This window comes from Vulpes vulpes, chromosome 14 (genome assembly GCF_048418805.1).
Source record: "Vulpes vulpes isolate BD-2025 chromosome 14, VulVul3, whole genome shotgun sequence".
NCBI lineage: Eukaryota > Metazoa > Chordata > Mammalia > Carnivora > Canidae > Vulpes > Vulpes vulpes.
The window spans coordinates 132,158,483-132,176,186 of NC_132793.1; the positions used below are offsets into that span (position 1 = coordinate 132,158,483).

The 17,704-nt window shown below is 35.1% G+C and overlaps 1 protein-coding gene across 14 annotated transcripts in view; it reads right to left on the minus strand.

Moving 5' to 3' along the window:
* Positions 1–17,704, minus strand: part of RBPJ (recombination signal binding protein for immunoglobulin kappa J region) — a 226,781-nt gene that overhangs the window by 31,102 nt on the left and 177,975 nt on the right. For all 14 annotated transcript variants that reach the window (XM_072737942.1, XM_072737941.1, XM_072737950.1 and 11 more), the window contains one exon: positions 13,213–13,251. In XM_072737942.1, coding sequence (XP_072594043.1) covers positions 13,213–13,251 — 39 coding nt within the window. The remainder of the gene's footprint in view (positions 1–13,212; positions 13,252–17,704) is intronic.

The following is a 17,704-nucleotide window of genomic DNA, read 5'->3' on the forward strand; positions in this document are numbered from 1 at the left end:
CACAATTCAATAATAAACCCTATAGAATAAGAGCCCATGGGCCTTCCATCTAAATAGAGTAGGGTTTCATCAACAGAATGGGGTTTCAGTTTCAGCACTGCTGACATCCTGAGCAAAACAATCCTTTGCTGTGAGGGGACTGTTCTGTGCACTCTATGTTCTGTTTCCAAAGTAACCCAGTCCCCATATATACTGTAGCCACAAACATTTTAGAGAGCTGCAGAGTATACCTTAGGGTATTTGGCAATATTTCTAGCTTCCACCCATTTGATGCCAGCAGCACCCTTCCTCAAACTGTGACAACCAAAACTGTCTCCAGATTTTGGCAAATGTGAAGAAGGGTGCAAGGGGGGAGTCATCTGGGTTAAAAACCACTGGTTTAGAGAAAAGTCAAAAGTATTTCAACAAGATGGTAAAATCATCTGCTGTTCTTTTAAAAAAGAATAAGGGAAATTTTATCATTGAAAAACATAATGTAAGTATTGTAAGAATCTTTCTAGTAGAATTACTACTTTGTATTACTGAATTGTTAAAAAGAGTAACAAAGTTAAAAATCATAATTTCTTGGAATGGTTACTATTCTAACAACTTTGAAGTATATTCTTTGTTGACTTGTTTCATTTAATGATTCCTTTAGAAGGTAAAATATTCATTCTGAATAAAAACCAATTAAAAATTATGTGAAGAACATTGTAGCAACTGCTTTTGAAACAGTCGGCTTGGGCAGCCCCGGTGGTGCAGCGGTTTAGCGCCTCCTGCAGCCCAGGGTGTGATCCTGGAGACCCGGAATCGAGTCCCACATCAGGCTCCCTGCATGGTGCCTGCTTCTCCCTCTGCCTGTGTTGTGTCTCTGCCTCTCTCTCTCTAGTTGTGTCTCTATGAATAAATAAATAAAATCTTAAAAAAAAAAAAAAATGTTTTGCTTACTCAAAACATAGAAGCTTATCTTTTAGAAAAACAGTATTTTATTTCTATTGATATTTTTACTAACATAAAATCATGGCAAGTGCCATGCTAGGTTAATATGTTCAAACTGCCTGTCATTGTATTTGTTCATAATTTTATGGCTGTTTTCCTTTATAAATTTGAAACTTTTTTATACTACAAATAAAATTCATTTTAAAACAACGTTCTTACGGTGCTAATTCCCATTCTTCAGTATAGACCACTTATTCCACACTCACACACCTCTATGGTTGGGCCAAGGGATGAATATGTGATTTAAGGTGTGTGTGTGTGTGTGTGTGTGTGTGTGTGTGTGTGTTGGTAGGCTGGACTGATGAGTTGGGAGAATCACAGCCACAGCCCAAACTACTCTAGGAGTTAAGTGACCCACAAAGCTGGAAGGTCTAGTGATCCTATCAACAGGCTCAGTCCCTATACTTTCTCAAATTAAATTTCTGTCACTTCTAAAATCCAATAATACAAATTCTAACATGAACTGTCTTATAGAAAAGAAACCCATTTTTATTTTATTTTAATTTTATTTAAAGATTTTATTATTCATTCATGAGAGACACAAATAGAGAGAGGCAGAGGGAGAAGCAGGCTCCATGCAGGGAGCCTGATATGGGGCTTGATCCCAGGACTCCAGGATCACACTTTGGGCCAAAGGCAGGTGCTAAACTGCTGAGCCACCCAGGGATCCCCCAGAAACCCATTTTTATAAACTGTTTCCGAAGTAACCCCGTCCCCATATATACTGTAGCCACAAACATTTTAGAGAGCTGCAAAGTATACCGTGGGAAATACTACTATAGGCTAGGTTTTAGAAAACATGCCAGCAGCCTTTCATACTCCCTAGGAACTAAAAATGCCTTTTACATTTTTAAGGGATTGTAAAAATGAAAAGGAAGCTATGTAATATTATGTGGTCCTCAAATCTTAAAATATGTACTACTTGGCTCTTTACAGAAAGCTTTTGCTGACCCCTGTGCATAGGCAATAAAAAAAAAAAAAAGATAATTTTAAAAGCTGCAAAACAGAATGAATAATGGCATTGTAATTTGTTTAATCAATTAAGTATACCACACGGTTGACATTTAATTCAATTAAAAAAAAAACCCACCTCTTCCTTGAAACTGGACTTGGTGATAGGATACTTGATAGCTCAGAAGCCTGAGTTAGACTCTTCTCACCTCTCCTCTGGAATGTTGCCAAAAGACATCCAGATTCATGCCACCCCTCAACCCAAACAAAGTCCATGGAGCTGCCCTATTTCTGTCAGATTCAATAGTTAGGTCTTTTACATCATCACAGACAGTACTTCTCAGAGTGAGCTCCACCAACAGTGACAATTTGCAATGGAGAGTGCTCTATTCAAAGAAGTTTTAGAGCAACTAGATCACATAAAGTAAAACCAATTCTTTCATGGCAGGACTACTCAATCTTAAGCAAATCTCTAAGAGAGGTATCTGTAATACTGTATTGGATCAACTATTAGACCAGACCAAGATCTGTTGTTTTTTCCCTGAGTGCCAGTTCTGAAAATGATAATCCAGAAAAAGGGCTAAAAAAGTCCCTCATAATACTAAGGAAACATAAGGATGCCACAGTAGGTTTCTATACCTATTGGTGACCAAGGCCAAACAACAGTACAGGTCATGTTCCTAGGAGAATGCTGGCAAATCTCATTCCACTCCCTCTTATGATAAAAATAAAATGAATGATCCATACAGAATTCTATGGAATTCTATGAAAGTTCATATACAGGTAAACTGCTTAATGTCCTTTCTCACAGCTTTGAGACAAATCCTTTCATAAATTCTTGGTTTCTAGTCCCCCTCCCAAACATACAAGCCATTACACTGTAAGAATTGGGCCATTCATCACTAATAGAATACCACTCCTGTGTTCTATTTTAAGTTTATTTGGGAAATAAACAATTTCACTACTTCTTTAAGGCTTTACTCATGTAGAGGAAAATCTGAGACTTGAAGATTTTGATAACATGTTAACAGTAGGGAGTACCCATATTCAAAGGTAGATCATCACCTTGGTTCTTAGATATCTAGGCCTGGATGATCCAAACTTGGCTCCTTGAATCCCAGGGACCACATGGACCCTTCCTATTCCAGCTCATTTTTCTTCTTCCCCAAGATGCCCTACAAACATACGACTGGCCTAAGTAAAGTTGGATATTAGTTGCAACTACTTTAATATGAATTATTTACTACTTATAAACTATTTGACTAATAACTATATAGATTGAAGGTCACACGTTACTATCAATGTGTATTTAACTTAATGGTTTTATTTTACTATAAATCTAATTTGTTTCATTTTGACTTGGTTTATATGGTGTTTGCTACTCGTGGTTGTCTTGTGATAAAGTAAATGGAAAATCCATAATTAGGTTAAAACATGAATATTGTGCTCTATAAAACATAAAGTAACCTCTGACTTCTAGAAAAGAACCAGAACAGACATTAATCTGACCTAAATCTAAAAAGGAATGAATGATTCTCTTGTCATAAGTTGAAGGGAATGGATCATAAATAGGCATAGCAAATAGCTGCTTAAGCTATGATCCAGGGCAGACAAGAAGAATACACTGCTTTAAGAGTTTCTCATTAGGCATTGGTAAAATGCTTCTCAAAACTGCATGCTATGTTCAAGAAAGACAAGACATTCAAAAAGAAGAAAATGGGAGCTCATGCAAAGACAACAGAATCCCAAAATTAATACACAAATATTTATAAAATATACATAACCTGTGCCGAAGTAAACAACAGATACAGAGGTTAAATCCTAACTCTCCTCTTAGGATGTTATTACTTACTCTAGGGCAACCTGAAAACAAGCCAAGGAAGAACTTTAGAAATTCAGTTTTTCCAGAGTCTGACCAGGAGAGAGGAATGGAGGTATGTACAAGTACACTGAGAACAGAGCATGGTAGGGAGACCAAAAGGGATAGGGTTTCAAAAAAAAGTATTAGTCCAAGTGACAGGAATAAGGTTTTCAGAGTAAATAACAAAATAGTTCCAACAATTACAGCAAATCTTTAAAAAAAAAAAAAAAAACTAATGAAGGAAATCCCAGTACTAAATGAATTCAAGCAAATGCATGAGTTGGTGGAGAGCAGTCTGCAGTGTCACAGAGGGGAAGAAAGTTAGGAGTACACGCTTTTGAAGACTGCCTATAACTCAAGCATATTCAAAATTCCAGTTCTAACCTTCTGATAATTGACAACACGGCAAAGTCTCTTAAATACAATGGGGTATTACACTGAATAGCATCTGTGTTTTCTAAAAGCATGTGTTATATAGCGCTGCTGCAGGTCATAACTGCGGAGCTCAGACATATTCCCACATAAGGGACAGGCACACTCGCTGTGATCTAGTCAGCACTCCTGGAGACTGACACCCTGCTGTACTAAAACTAGTATTTTCACTGATGACCCCAGGCTCTAAGTGACAAAATGAGAAGCCTCCACAGTAAAAAAAAACTGTTTCTATATGATAATGTAAAGTCTGGTTATTCTGTCTTTGAATCCAGTTATACTTGAAAGCCTCATGAAGGGGACTATTTCAAGAGAACAGGATGCCCTTGGAAGTTAGGACTCAATTGTTTCTAAATGTATTTCTAAAACAATGTAATATTCAAAAGAAAAAAAAAGTGAATCCACAATAATGCTGAGTAGAACATGGTGTTAATTATCCTTAATCAAAAATTTACATTTTGTGTATGTAGAACTGCATTCTAAGCACTATCCAAAACATTGTCCTCTAAATAGACCATTATTTAATACTGCTTAATTCAGAAGAAGAGGCTAGGGACAGAATAGAGTAGGTTTAAAATACTTATTTTTTTTAAGGAACCTTCTCTAAATTAACTCCCTACCTCCCCTGCACCCCAATAAAAGGATATATATCAACTTCCTTTAAAAACATTTTAGAAAAATAAAATAAAATAAAATAAAATAAAATAAAATAAAATAAAATAAAATAAAATAAAATAAAATAAAATAAACATTTTAGAACGCCTGGGTGGCTCAGTGGTTGAGCATCTGCCTTCAGCTCAGGGTGTGATCCAGGGGTCCTGGGATCAAGTCCCACATCAGGCTCCCCAAGAGGAGCCTGCTTCTCCTTGTGCCTGTGTTTCTGCCTCTGTGTGTCTCTCATGAATAAATAAAATCTTTAAAAAAAATTTTTTTTTAAATTTATTTGAGAGAGAAACAATGATGCAGGGGGAAGGGGAGAGGGAGAGGGAGAAGCAGACTCCCCACTGAGCAGAGAACCTGACTCAGCTGGATCCCAGGACACTGGGATCATGACCTGAACAGAAGGCAGACGCTTAACTGACTGAGCCACGCACTTGCCCCTAAAACATTTTTTATAGAATAAAAGACACTAAAGTTTTCTTAACAGCGAAAACTCTTAAAAGGAAAAACTGGGAAAATGTGATTAAAAGGAACCAGAGGAAACCTAAATTTTCTATACTATCAAAAGGGAAAACTTCCTAATTTTTAACCTTGGGTTTAAAATTAAATTTTTATCACAGAATTGGTCACTGATTTTACATTCCAATTTTCTGTTTTATAAAAACTATTTTACTAAATTTGCTTTATGCTAGCTTTCATAATAAAGAATAAGGGGCACCTGGGTGGTTCATTTGGTTAAGTGTCTGACTCCTGATTTCAGCTCAGGTCATGATCTCAGGGTTGTGAGCCTGAGCCTCATGTTGGGCTCTGCACTGGCCATGGAGCCTGCTTAAGATTCTCCCTCTCCCTGTGCCCTCTGCCTCTCTCTCCCTCTCTAAAAAATAAAATAATAATATATTTTTTAAAAAAGATAATAAAGAATAAAAATCTTAAGTTTGCTCTCTTTAAGAAAGAGTTAAAAAGACATAAAAGCTTAACCGAATTATCCCTCTGGAAGATACATTAATTCCTTTTAAGGTATTTTTAAAGGACAAGAGCTAATAAAATTTTGTACAACTTTATTGAGATTTAATTGAAACACAGTAAGATGTATAAATTTTAAGTGTACGGTTGGGTAATTTTTAGCATATGTATATACCCGTCACCACAATCCAGATGAAGATAGTCATCATTCTCAAATTTCTCTTTTAACACTACCACGAACATCTGTGTTCAAGTCTTTGTGTTCACATTATGTTTTAATTTTTCTTGGTTACATATGTAAAAATGGCATGGCTGGGCCCTATGGTAGAGCACTTTCTTTTTAAGAAAGTGCCAGATTATTTTCCAAAGTTGCTGTACTACTTTACATACCCACCACCAAGGTATAAGAGTATTAGTTGTTCTAGCAAGTATCTCATTGTGGTCTTACTTTGCATTTCTTTAATGCATATTTGCCATATATACACATTGTCTGGAGTATCTGTTCAAATCATTTTCCCAAATGAAAAACAGGTTATTTCCTTATTATTGACTTTTTGTTTGGCGTTCTTTTCATAATCTGGATACAAATGTTTTATTCCTAATTTGGATGAAGTAAGATTTATTCATTTCTTTTTTCCAGAGGTAGTGCTTTTGATGTTATATCTAAGAAATCTTTGCCTAACCCAGGGTCACAAAGATATTCTCCTGTATTTTCTTGTAAAAGCTGCATAATTCGAAGTTTTACATTTAGGTACATTTTTATATACGGTTCCAGGCACCGATCACAGTTATTTTGTGTTTATGTGTACGTAAATGGTAGGGACATATGGACATTCAGTTGTTTCGGAATCCTTTGTTAAAAACTCTAACTAAATTGTCTTTGCACCTTCATTGAAGAACATATATCTCAAGAACTATTTCTGGCCACTATTCTGTTACAGTGATGATCTACTTAGTTATTTTTATGCCAAAACCATCCTTGATTACTGTACATAGCTTTCTACTAAGTTTTGAAAACCAGTAGTCTAAATTCTTCTATTCTTCTGCTCTTTTTTCAAGGTTGTTTTGGCTAGACTAGGTTGTTTGCATCTCCATATAAATTTTAGAAACAGCTTGTCAACTGCAAGAAAAAGTCCACTGGGATTTTGAGTGGTATTATGTTGAATCCATAGATGAATTTGGGAATCTTAATATTGAGTCTTCTGTCCCAAGAACATTTATTTAGGACTTCAAGTTCTCTCAACATTTTAAGGTTTTCAAAGTGTATAGTTTTCTTTATGACTGTGTCAGATTTTCCCCTAAAAATTACGTTTTTTGATGTTTTTAAATATAGCATTATATTTCAATTTCCCATTGTTGATATAAAAAATACAATTCATTTTTATATGTTGATCATGTTTGATAAAACTCACCAATTAGTTTTAGCAGCCTTTTTTTAAGACTCTATAGGATTTTCCATATAGATGATCATGACGTCTGCAAATAAAGACAGTTTTACTTCTTTCTTTCCAATGTGGATGCCTTTCTTTTCTTTCCTGGACTTCCTATACTAACTAGAACCCCAAATACAATCAATGTTAAATGGAAGTGGTGAAAGCAGACAACCTTGCATTGTTCCTGATCTTGAGGGAAAACATTCAGTCTTTCACAATTAAGTACTGTGTTCATTGTAGTTTTTTCATAGGTATACTTTTTCAGAACGAGGAAAGAACCCTTCTATACTTAATTTTTTTCTATACTTAATTTGATGAGAATTTTGGTCAAGAATGAATGTCAAAAGCTTTTCAAAACCCCTTGAGATGACCAGATAATTTTACTTTTTGCTCTGTTAATATACTGAATTACACTGACTGGCATTTTTGAGATAAAGCCGTACTGTTATTTTCACTGTGAAAATTTAAGACTTTTTGCATCTGTGTCCATAAGTAATACTGGCTTATAGTTTTATTTTCTTGAAATGTCCCTGTCCTGAGTTTAACAGGGCAACGCTATCCTCATAGAATGAACTGGAAAGAATACCCCACTCTCCAATTTTCCGGAAGAGTGTATATAGAAGTGGCATGATTTATTTCTCAAATGTCTGGTAGATACTCAACAGTGAAATCATCTGAGCCTGTAATTTTCTTTTCTTTTCCTTTTCTTTCTTTCTTTCTTTTCTTTCTCTCTCTCTTCTTTCTCTCTCTTCTTTTCTTTTCTTTTTTTTCTTTCTTTCAAGATTTTATTTATTCATTCATGAGATACACACAGAAAAGGCAGAGACATAGGCAGAGGAAGAAGCAGGCTCCCACCGGGGGGCCTAATGTGGGACTTGATCCTGGGACTCCAGGATCATGTCCCGAGTTGAAGGCAGATGCTCAACCGCTGAGCCACCCAGGCGTCCCTGAGCCTGTAGTTTTATTTGTGGGAAGATTTATAATTACAAATTTTATCTGTTTCTTCTTGAGTAAGCTTTAGTAGTTTGTTAATTTCAAGCAATCTGTGCATTTCTTAAAAAGTTGTTGAATTTATTGGCAAGAGTCATTTCTAATGTTTGCTTGTTACCTCCTTTCCAGTTTTTTTATGTCTAAAAAGGTCTTTGTCTTGCCTGGAGGTTGCTGCATTTTTCCCCTGTGAGTACTTTAAAGGCTTGCTTCACTGTCATCTCCCTAGCAAGATTTTAGAAGAAAACCCTCATCATCCTCATCTGTCTTCATTCCTTTGTATATATCTTTTTCTCTGTTGCTTTTTAACATTTTATCTTCATCACAAACTTTAAGTAATTTGATGACAATATGCTCCAGTGTAGTTTTGCACTTGGGTTTACTGAGTTCTCAAAACTACACCAAATCAAGGAAAGTACCAGCTGTTATTTCTTCATCTCTTCTTTTAAGTCATACACCCCCTCTTTGAAGACTCCAATTACTCGGATATTAGCCACTTGAACATAAACCCCGGTTTACTTATGATCATGTTATTTTACCACCTTTCTCTGTTTATTTTGTCTAGTTTCTATTGCTATGTATGCAAGTTCATTAGTACCTCTTTGAGCAGCATGTAGCTGTAATTAATCCCATCAAGTGTGTTTCTCCTTTAGTATTATAATTTTCATCTCTAGAAATCTGATTTACGTAGCTTTTTAATCCTCCATGTCCTCTATTTTATTTGTTCAATCTTTAGCTCAGGGATCGCAAATCTGATACAAACCTCTTTGTGACAGAAAATTGTACTCCAGTGTACAGACATGTCCATTGGTTCTTTCGCTGCTTTTCTACAAGAGTTGAGTAGTTACAACAGAGGCTACGTGGGCCACAAGAACTAAAATATTTACCACCTGACCCTTTAACAAAAAAATATGCAAACTCCTGATGTTAGCATACTGAACATTTAGAAGTCAAATATAATATCTGCTGTAATGTGTTGTCTGATTCCATCATGCATGTCATTTCTGGGTTGGTTTTAATTGAGTTTTCTCCTTATTAGGGATTTTATTTTCCTGCTTCATTGTATGACTGGTGTTTTGATTAGATGTTAAGACTCAGTAAATCTTACTTTTGAGTATTTGATATTTTTCTATTCCTGTAAATATTCTTGAGCTTTGTTCTGGTATACATTTAAGTTACTTGGAAATAATTTGATCCTCTCAATCTTATTTTTAAGTTTTGTTAGGTAAAACCAGAGCAGCATTTAGTGTTGGTAAAATTTTGCACCACTACTGAAGAAAAACTCTTCTGTGCTGTAGTACTGTAGCAGATGTATCATGAGTTATAATATTTTTCCACGTTAGTTACTGGGAACAGTCAGTTTAGGAATTTTTTCCTCTAATTCTTCAGATTGGTATTTATCTCCCAGCCTTGGATAGTTTCCTCACACATGTGTGCTAATCAATACTCAGCTGAAGACAAGATGGGACCTTCTGTAGATCTCTGGATCTCTTTCCTCACCAGCTATTTGTCCTGGCAACTCTAGCCACCCTGGACCCCTAGATACCTAAGCTCTATCTCTTCACAGCTCAAGGTGCTTACCAGGCTCCACCTGGATTCCTTCTGCCTACATCATGTCCTAGAAGCTCTCTAGGTACTATGCTAGGGCAATTCCAGAGCTCATCTCCTTTGTTTCCCTTCTCTCAAGGATCACGGTCCTTTTTTGCCTGCTGTCCAGTATTTTGAAAATCATTGTTTGATACATTTTGTCCAGGTTTTTAGCTGTTTTAGTTTGGAGAGTAATTCCAGTCCCTGTTATTCCAACTTAGCCAAAAGTAGAAGACTTAAAAGCTAACTAAAATTTTCCAAACAAGGAAAATTGCTTAAAGGGTAAATGGAAAAATCATGATAAGGTAGACAGGACTTAATTATATTACTGTGTATGTTTAAGGAAAGGAAAGGATAATTTCCTAAGGATATTTATTATCATCACAATGATTGCTATTTTTACAGATATCCATTAAAAGCAAGTGATTTATTCATCAAAATACATTTTATGGTTAGGAGTCATTCCAATATATTACTATTGATAATAAAAGTATCTATTAAATTGCAATTTTAAAAATGTCTATACATGTGAATTAAATAATTCTGCTTAGAATTTCTTCAAGAAATATACAAACACGTAACTGTATCTTATGTCTTTAGAAATTTTTTGAAATTTAAGTAATTTCAGACTTCTAGGAAAATAGCAAAAGTAGTACAAAGAATTCCTCGTCCCCTTTTCTCCAGACTCCCCAAATATCAGTATTTTGCCATATTTATATATTCTTAAAGATTTTATTTATTTATTCATGAGAGACAGAGAGAGAGAGAGAGACAGAGACACAGGCAGAGGGAGAAGCAGGCTCGATGCAGGAAGCCTGACATGGGACTCGATCCTGGGTCCCCAGGATTGTGCCCTGGGCTGAAGGCGGTGCTAAACCGCTGAACCACCAGGGCTACCCAACCATATTTATATATTTTTAAACCATTTAAGAGTCCATTATAGGCATAAAACCCTTTCACCCAAGATATGTCAGTGTTAGTTTCCTAAAAAAAAAAAAAAAAAGATGTGCTCTTTAAACAAGCCAAATGCAATTATCACTGATACAAATACTTGTATATACAGATTTTATTCAAATGTTTCCAATTGTCCTAAAAACGTCCTTTATTTGGGAGGTGGAAGACAGTGTTGAGAAACTAATACCCTTGGACCACATCAGGATAGCCACCAGTTTTTCTAAATTGAGCAGGAATACAGACATACAGTTCATGGATATATTGATATTTTTTACTAATCTGGGGATATAAAAACTGAGATGAGAAATCATAATAACCTCAGTGTGGACCAAAAAGTCTAATATGCTTATTATCTGGCCCATTATAGAAAACATTTGCTAACTCCAGCTTCAAAACAAGAATTTTTTTCCTGACCCAGGATTTACTGAACTTAGTTGTCATATTTTTGTTCTCCATTAGTCTGCTATTCCTCAGGCTTTGTTTTTCATGATCTTGATAAGTTTGAAGAGCAAATGCCATTTTTTTATAGAATGTCCCTCATTGTGCCTATTTTCTTATGCTTAGACTTAGCGTATGCATTTTTGGCTGGAATATTACAAAAGTGACATTATGTCATCCTCCTCAGGATGCACTTGATGTTTATTTGTCCCTTACTAGTGATATTAATTTAGATCACTTCATTAAGGTAGTGTCTGCCAAGTTTCTTCACTGTCATGTTACTATCGTTCACTTTATAATTCATACTTTGTGAGGATATGCTTAGAAACTAAATATATGGTTCTCATCAGTCTTTAAACCAATAGTTAAAGATTTCACTGATGATTTTTGCCTGAAACAATTATGACTGTAGTGGTTGCCAAAGTGTGATTTCCTAGTTCCATCATTCCTTCTACATTTATTAGGTGGAAAAAGAATTCCTCTCCTTCACTATAGGATCATTTCTTTAACTCAGTGTAGACTTTTAAACATTTTATTTTATTTATTTTTATTTATTTATGATAGCCACAGAGAGAGAGAGAGAGAGGCAGAGACACAGGCAGAGGGAGAAGCAGACTCCATGCACCGGGAGCCCGATGTGGGATTCGATCCCGGGTCTCCAGAATCGCGCCCTGGGCCAAAGGCAGGCGCCAAACCGCTGCGCCACCCAGGGATCCCGCAGTGTAGACTTTTAAACTGTATTTTATAAAAACAAAAAAAAAACAAAAAAAAAACAAAAAAAAAACTGTATTTTATTCTATGGGTTCTTATCTATTACCATCACTATTTATTTTGAGGATTAAAGTGTTCATGATTTGGCTAAAGGGAGCCTTCTCAAACCAGTTCTCTTTCTGTGTCCCTCTGGCATGTCCCCATCATTCTTTGCATGAAACAGCTTCTTAATAATAACAATGATGTGAAAATGACCCAAATGGTCATCAATGTGAAATACTAAATAGGGAGTAGTGTGAAGGCAATGAAAAACTATGGAGACGTGAAAGAGAACAAGGTAGAAGATGTACAGTTAAGTGGAGTTAAAAGGTCCAGAACAACAGTAAACTATGAATGCTAGACTTAAAAAAAAGACAAAAAAAGCCAAGCATATGCTTATATATGCCTGTAATTTTCTTGAAAGATACTCACAATTCAGGATTAACATTAACTCTAGGATGTAACTGTGCAAGTGGCTGTCTTACTTTTTATTTTATAACTGCTGATTGTTGAACAATTTAAAAATAATTTTCGAGACTAATACTTTCAAATTTAACATTTGTAATTAAAATATATATTGTAAAATTAATTTATATAATTAGAATACAATGTAATATTTATAGTCTCCTTAAAAGTGAGTATAATCTTATATTTTCTTTAAAATTCTTTTCTAGGGCAGCCCGGTGGCTCAGCAGTTTAGTTCCACCTTTGGCCCAGGGCGTGATCCTGGAGTCTGGGGATAGAGTCCCATGTCAGGCTCCCTGCATGGATCCTGCTTCTCCCTCGCCTGTGTCTCTGTCTCTCTGTCTCTCTCTCTATGTGTGTCTCTCATGAATAAATAAATAAAAATATTTAAAATAAATAAATAAATTCTTTTCTAAAGCATTTATTAAATATCCTTAAATAATCAATATATTGTGACTATAATTAATAACTTGTGACTAGCTAAATGCAGCTAGATTGGCTAGAAGGAAGCTATCTTTACATTGTCGCCCTTGTTACATTAAATATATAATACTCAAGATGAATTCTTGAAAACTTTCACTTTCCCCTTTGAACTGTATCCCATTATCGTCTTTTTCTGGGGGGAGGATGTGAATAAGCTTATGATATAGATACTAATATTTGAATAACTTCAAGAGCACCTAACAATTTTTAAGATGACAGGATCTGATATTTTCATGAAACATTTGGGTAAAAGACTAATATTATGCTTACCTCGTGAGTCGTTTAGGTGGAGGCCGCTCACCAAATTTTCTGGAAAAAATAAGAAAAAATAAATAAATACATAGGCTGTATGACACATTTCCACAGTAAGCTTTTTAGGCACCGTGAAATCTTCTTTATGACTTATACTTCAACTCTACTAAAGAACAGCATAAAGGAAAATCCTCTAATAACCATCCATGCCCAGAAATAGTAAAATAATGTACTTTAAAAATGGTTCCTAAACAAATCAACACACCCTAACTAGGTCTTACACACCCACTCTGAGCATGTAGCACAATGATTAGATGAGGATGACAGGTACCTTCCTAGAGACATCATGCAACCAACCAACCAATCAACCAACCAACCAACCAACCAACCAACCAACCTCAGCAATGACAACAACAAAAGATCTCCAGTCTCACACAACCTGTGACACTCAGAAAAATCCACAAAGCCCAAGAGGTGGTGGTATAGAGCTTACAAGTGTTTGTCATGTGCCAGGCACTTTGCTGTACATTCTTTATACCTTACCCTCTTTAATCATTACAAAACAACTCTGAACTACATATGGGCTCACTAAAAAAAGATAGAAAGCAACTTGCCCACGAAGTAAATTAAGTAGCAGGCAGAGCTGAAATTTAAACCCAGATATTGACAAATATTATCAACATTTGTATGGAACCACAGAAGACCCAGAATAGCCAAAGTAATCTTGAAATATAACAAAGCTAGAAGTATCACAATTCCAGATTTCAAGATCTACTACAAAGCTGTAGTAATCAAAACAGTATAGTACCAGCAAAAAAACATATACACAGAACAATGGAACAGAACTGTAAACCCAGAAATAAACCCATGCTTATATGGTCAATTAATCTATGACAAAAGAAGCAAGAATATACAATGGAGGGCAAGAGGCTCTTCAATAAACAGTGTTGGGAGCACTGGACTATACGATATACAAAAGAATGAAACTGGATTATTTTTTAATACAGACAAAAATAAACTCAAAATGGATTAAAGACCTAAATGAGAGACCTGAAACCATAAAAATCCTAGAAGAGAACACGGCAGTAACATCTGACCTTGGCCAAAGCAATATTTTTCTAGGTGGGTCTCCTAAGGTAAGGGAAACAAAAGCAAAAATAAACTATTGTGACCACATCAAAATAAAATGCTTGTGCACAGCAAAGGAAACCATCAACAAAATAAATGAAAAGGCAACAAAACATACTGAACAGGAGAAGGTATCTGTAAATGATATATTCAATAAAGACTTAATATCCAGAATATATAAATAATTTCTATAACTTGACACCAAAATAATCTGATTAAAAATGGGGAGAGGGCCTGAATAGACATTTTGCCAAAGAGGACATACAGAGGGCCAATAGACACATAAAAAGATACTGAACATCACTTATCATCAGGGAAATACAAATCAAAACCACAATGAGATATCATCTTACAGTCAGCATAGCTAAAATCAAAACAAAAAATAACAAGGTAGGCAAGGATGTGGAGAAAAAGCAACCCTTATGGACCATTGGTAGGAATGTAAATTGATACAGCCACTGTGGAAAACAGTACAGAGGTTTCTTAAAAATTAAAAATAGAAACTCCTGGGACTCAGTACTTCCACTACAGGGTATCTACCCAAAGAAAATTTAAAAACTCATTCAAAATGATATATGCACCCTTATGTTTAGTGCAGCATTACTTACAATAGCCAAGATATCAGTGCTGATGAACGGATAAGGAAAATATGGTGTGAGTGTACACACACAGGAATATTAGACATAAAAAAGGAAGATCTTGCCATTTGAGAAAACATGGATGAACCTAGAGGGTATTATGGTCACTGAAATAAATCAGACTGAGAAAGACAACAACCCTATGATTTCACTCATGTGAAATCTATAAAGAAAACAAACACTAAGCGAAAAAACAGAATCAGATCTGTAAATATACAGAATAAACTGATGCTTGCTAAAGGGAAGGAACATGGGGGTGATGGGCAAAATGGGTGAAGGGGAATGGGAGATGCAGGCTTCCAGTTAGGGAATGAATAAGTCACGGGACTATAAGGCACAGCATAGGGAATATAGTTAATGATATTTTAAGTGTTGTACACTATCAGAGTGTAACTACACTTGTGGTGAGTGCAGTATAACATAGAAAGAAGCTGAATCACTATGTTGTACCCCTGAAACTAGTGTAACCTTGTGCAACTGTATGAAAAGAATTTTTTTTTAATCCTAAATGTTGACTACTTAACTAGCTTATAGTATACAGCCCCTCAGAAAGAAATATGCTAAGTGGACTAACAAAAGCATTTCACCTGGTTGTAAGAAGGGCAAAGAGAAAAGCTAGAGCACGGACAAGGAAGCACAATGCAGGCTAGAGTCAGAGTATAACACGGAGGGTAAGAAGAACGCTCTAGAGTAAGGCAGTTGAGTTCAAATCCATGATTATTTTCTTACGGTGTGACTCTGAAGTTACTTAACTCTCTAGACCTCAGCTTCCTTGTGTAAAATGGGCACAGTGACTGTGTTTACCTCAGAGGTGTTGAAGGGATTAAATGTGTTAATAGAAAACACACAGAACAGTGCCTGGTATGCAGTAAGTGCTCAATAAATGTTGGTAATTATTACTATATCTTAGTTATAAACTGGTAAGCCAAAATAACAAAATAAAGGAGTTAAATGAGGTGCTAACAAGGATGAATGAAAACAAAGGAAGAAACTAATTCTTACGTGATGACCTATTTCCTCTGAAATAGGAAATGAGGTCTTCTGAGAGATGGTGGAAACACAACACTTGAAAAAAGACCAATAGAATTTTGTTTTCTTTTTTTAAGCAGATTGCAGTTAGAGACTGGTTAAATGACTTGTTCATAATCACAGCTATAGGCTGTAATGCCTAATTTGACTTCAGATTTCTCCACTGTATTTAATGTTCCACAATATTATTAACTTTGATGATAAAGGTCTTGGAATCCAATGCAGTTCATTTTGTTGTATAATTTAATGCTATTTGTGACACTGTTTATGAACTCAAAATTTATAAGCAGTGTGTATCTGTGACTATCAATGTTTCTGTTAACCCTGAAATACTGAAAAGTGACTTAATTGAAATAGCAAAAATACGACTAAATAATCCAAGTTTTTATTGGAAGAGTTACTTATTCTTTGATTTTACCCTCCAGGACATTCAATTTTAAAAACCAAGAAACAAAACACAATGTTTTAGTAGCAACATCAGTAAGGCCACTGAAGACCATAGGTTTTGAAATACTGGCACATCTGTGAAATTCAGTTACAGAATTAAAGGCAAAAATCTACTGAATCTTTTTCCACAGTAAAGACTTCTTTGAATCTTTGAAACTGATTAAATGTACCATTATAGCATGTGATTAAAATGTAACTAACTTACTAGGTTAAATACAGTTTACAAAAACCAAGAGGTTTAAGATAGGCTTTAAGATACTTCTTTGTATGTGTAAGAGCACAGCTATACTTTATAAAAAGAAGCAATAGATAGATAGATAGATAGATAGATAAATAATAAAATAAAAAATAAAAAGAAGCAAAGTGAGACTCGGCCAGAATCTACCCAAGGGGTTAAAATGGTGAAAATTTGACAAAGATATAGTTAACAAATGAAATACAACTTTTTTTTTTGAAATACAACTTTTTAATGAAGACGAGGACACAGTACTCTTTATACTAGCTACTAGTATTCCAATCATCAAGCACCCTTTGAGATCTAACATAGGTGTTACAGGACTAGTAAGAGAGCCAATGAAATGTAAATTTTGTTTCTTGGTGCTCTGAAATGCTTTCAAAATTAAATTACTGACTAAACACTAATTAAAATAGCTGTTTCTACTTCTTTTTGGAAACACCTGTTAGATGAAGTCAACAATTACAAAACATGCTCATGCAGTAAAACTGCCCCCATAGAATACATGTGCAAGAGAACTCTAACAGTTTGCATGCTAAGCTTGAATAGCACTTCAAAATTTATCATCATTCTATCTAGGTGCCTTCTTAAGGGTAGGGGATCTTATAAACATTACTAAGATTAAACTGTTTCTTGAGTATCTAATAAAGCATCTCCAATAATTGTCAGGTGTGACCACGTTCCTTTATTTAATGAATATGCGATCACATTCTTATTTATCTCGTTAAAACTAATGGTTACTGAATCCACTGCAATGGAGGAATAAGAAAACGGGTTTTCTGAGAAAAGTCCTGAAATGCATTTAGTAGGTTCACAACGCAAAATTCCGAAGGTTGCAACTGAACTAATTCTAATTATTTAACAAAATTCATAGGTCTACATATTTGACAATGTTAAGTTATAACAAGGTTCTATATGGATCCTGCACTTAACAAGATCCATTTCACTACTAATCTGATATATAACTAATACATAAAGACTCAAATTATCTACTGCAAAAAGAAGGTCCAAGTTTAAATATGAATGACCCAAG